The sequence below is a fragment of the Monoraphidium neglectum genome (genome assembly GCF_000611645.1).
Source record: "Monoraphidium neglectum strain SAG 48.87 unplaced genomic scaffold scaffold06219, whole genome shotgun sequence".
Taxonomy (NCBI): domain Eukaryota; kingdom Viridiplantae; phylum Chlorophyta; class Chlorophyceae; order Sphaeropleales; family Selenastraceae; genus Monoraphidium; species Monoraphidium neglectum.
In genome coordinates this window covers 1-987 of record NW_014007417.1, presented here as the reverse complement: position 1 = coordinate 987, position 987 = coordinate 1, and the positions used below count along the sequence as shown (strand labels likewise).

Sequence of the window (987 nt, the reverse complement as noted above, 5' to 3'; positions counted from 1 at the left end):
GGGGGGGGGGGGTGGAGGGCGCTGATGTGGCGGGTATTCAGGTGCATGATGTGGGGCCGGGCGCGGGCGAGGGCGCTGCCTCTCCACCAGCGGCCTCGGCTGCGCGCGTCGCACCAGCCGCGGTCGTAGCTGTGCCCACCGCCTTGTACTGACACCGGCCCCCAGCCAGGCCGACACAGACACACACACAACACCCCACCCCTCTACACGCACGCACGCACACACACCTGCGTAACACATCACAGAGCAATCAGGTCTACCGCATAACACATAATCAAGCCCACCTTCTTGATGATGAAGTTGTTGTAGCCGCCGCACAGGCCGCGGTCACCGCTCAGCACCACCAGCAGCACGCTCTTCACGGGGCGGATGTCGCACAGGGGGCTGTCAACGTCCTCCACGCGCAGGCGCTGGTTCACGCCGTACAGGACCTGGGGGCAGGAAGAGTAGAGAGGTGGGAGGAGGAGCAGGGGAGGCGCGGTGTGGGCGGAGGCCGCGGGCGGGGCCGGACGGGGGGCGAGCCGCACGCTGCGCGCCAGCTGCAGGCGGCGGTGGCGGGCGGCCGCGGTGCCTTGCGGCCGCCACTGCCGCCGCGGACGCGGCGTTGGCGGCGTGCTGGCGGACCCACAAAGATCACGGCCGCCGCGATCGCCCCGCCCCGTGCGCCGCCGCTGCCCGCCTGCCCTTGCGGCGCCTGTCGGGACCGCGCCCTACGCAGCCGAGGCCCGCGCCTCGTCTCAGCCGCGCCCACCCGCCTCCACCTCATCCGCGCCGCAACGTCATCCACGCCGCAATCTCATCCGTGCGACCATCTCATCCGCACCTTGATCAGGTTCTCGGAGAAGGGGCGGCCGTTGACCACGGCGGCCTGGGCGCGGCGGACCTTGGCGGCGGCCACCAGCTTCATCGCCTCGGTGATCTTCATGGTGTTCTTCACCGAGGCGATGCGGTCGCGCACCTGGGTGGGGGCGCGGGGCGAGGCGGGGC

The 987-nt window shown here is 71.4% G+C and overlaps 1 protein-coding gene across 1 annotated transcript in view; it reads right to left on the bottom strand.

Moving 5' to 3' along the window:
* Nucleotides 1–925, bottom strand: part of MNEG_16299 (F-type H+-transporting ATPase subunit gamma) — a gene marked incomplete at both ends in the record, with an annotated part of 3,022 nt that extends 2,097 nt beyond the window's left edge. Inside the window, 3 exons of the mRNA XM_014035231.1 lie at nucleotides 285–431; nucleotides 629–694; nucleotides 824–925. Coding sequence (XP_013890685.1) covers nucleotides 285–431; nucleotides 629–694; nucleotides 824–925 — 315 coding nt within the window. The remainder of the gene's footprint in view (nucleotides 1–284; nucleotides 432–628; nucleotides 695–823) is intronic.
* Between the last annotated feature and the right edge of the window lie 62 nt (nucleotides 926–987).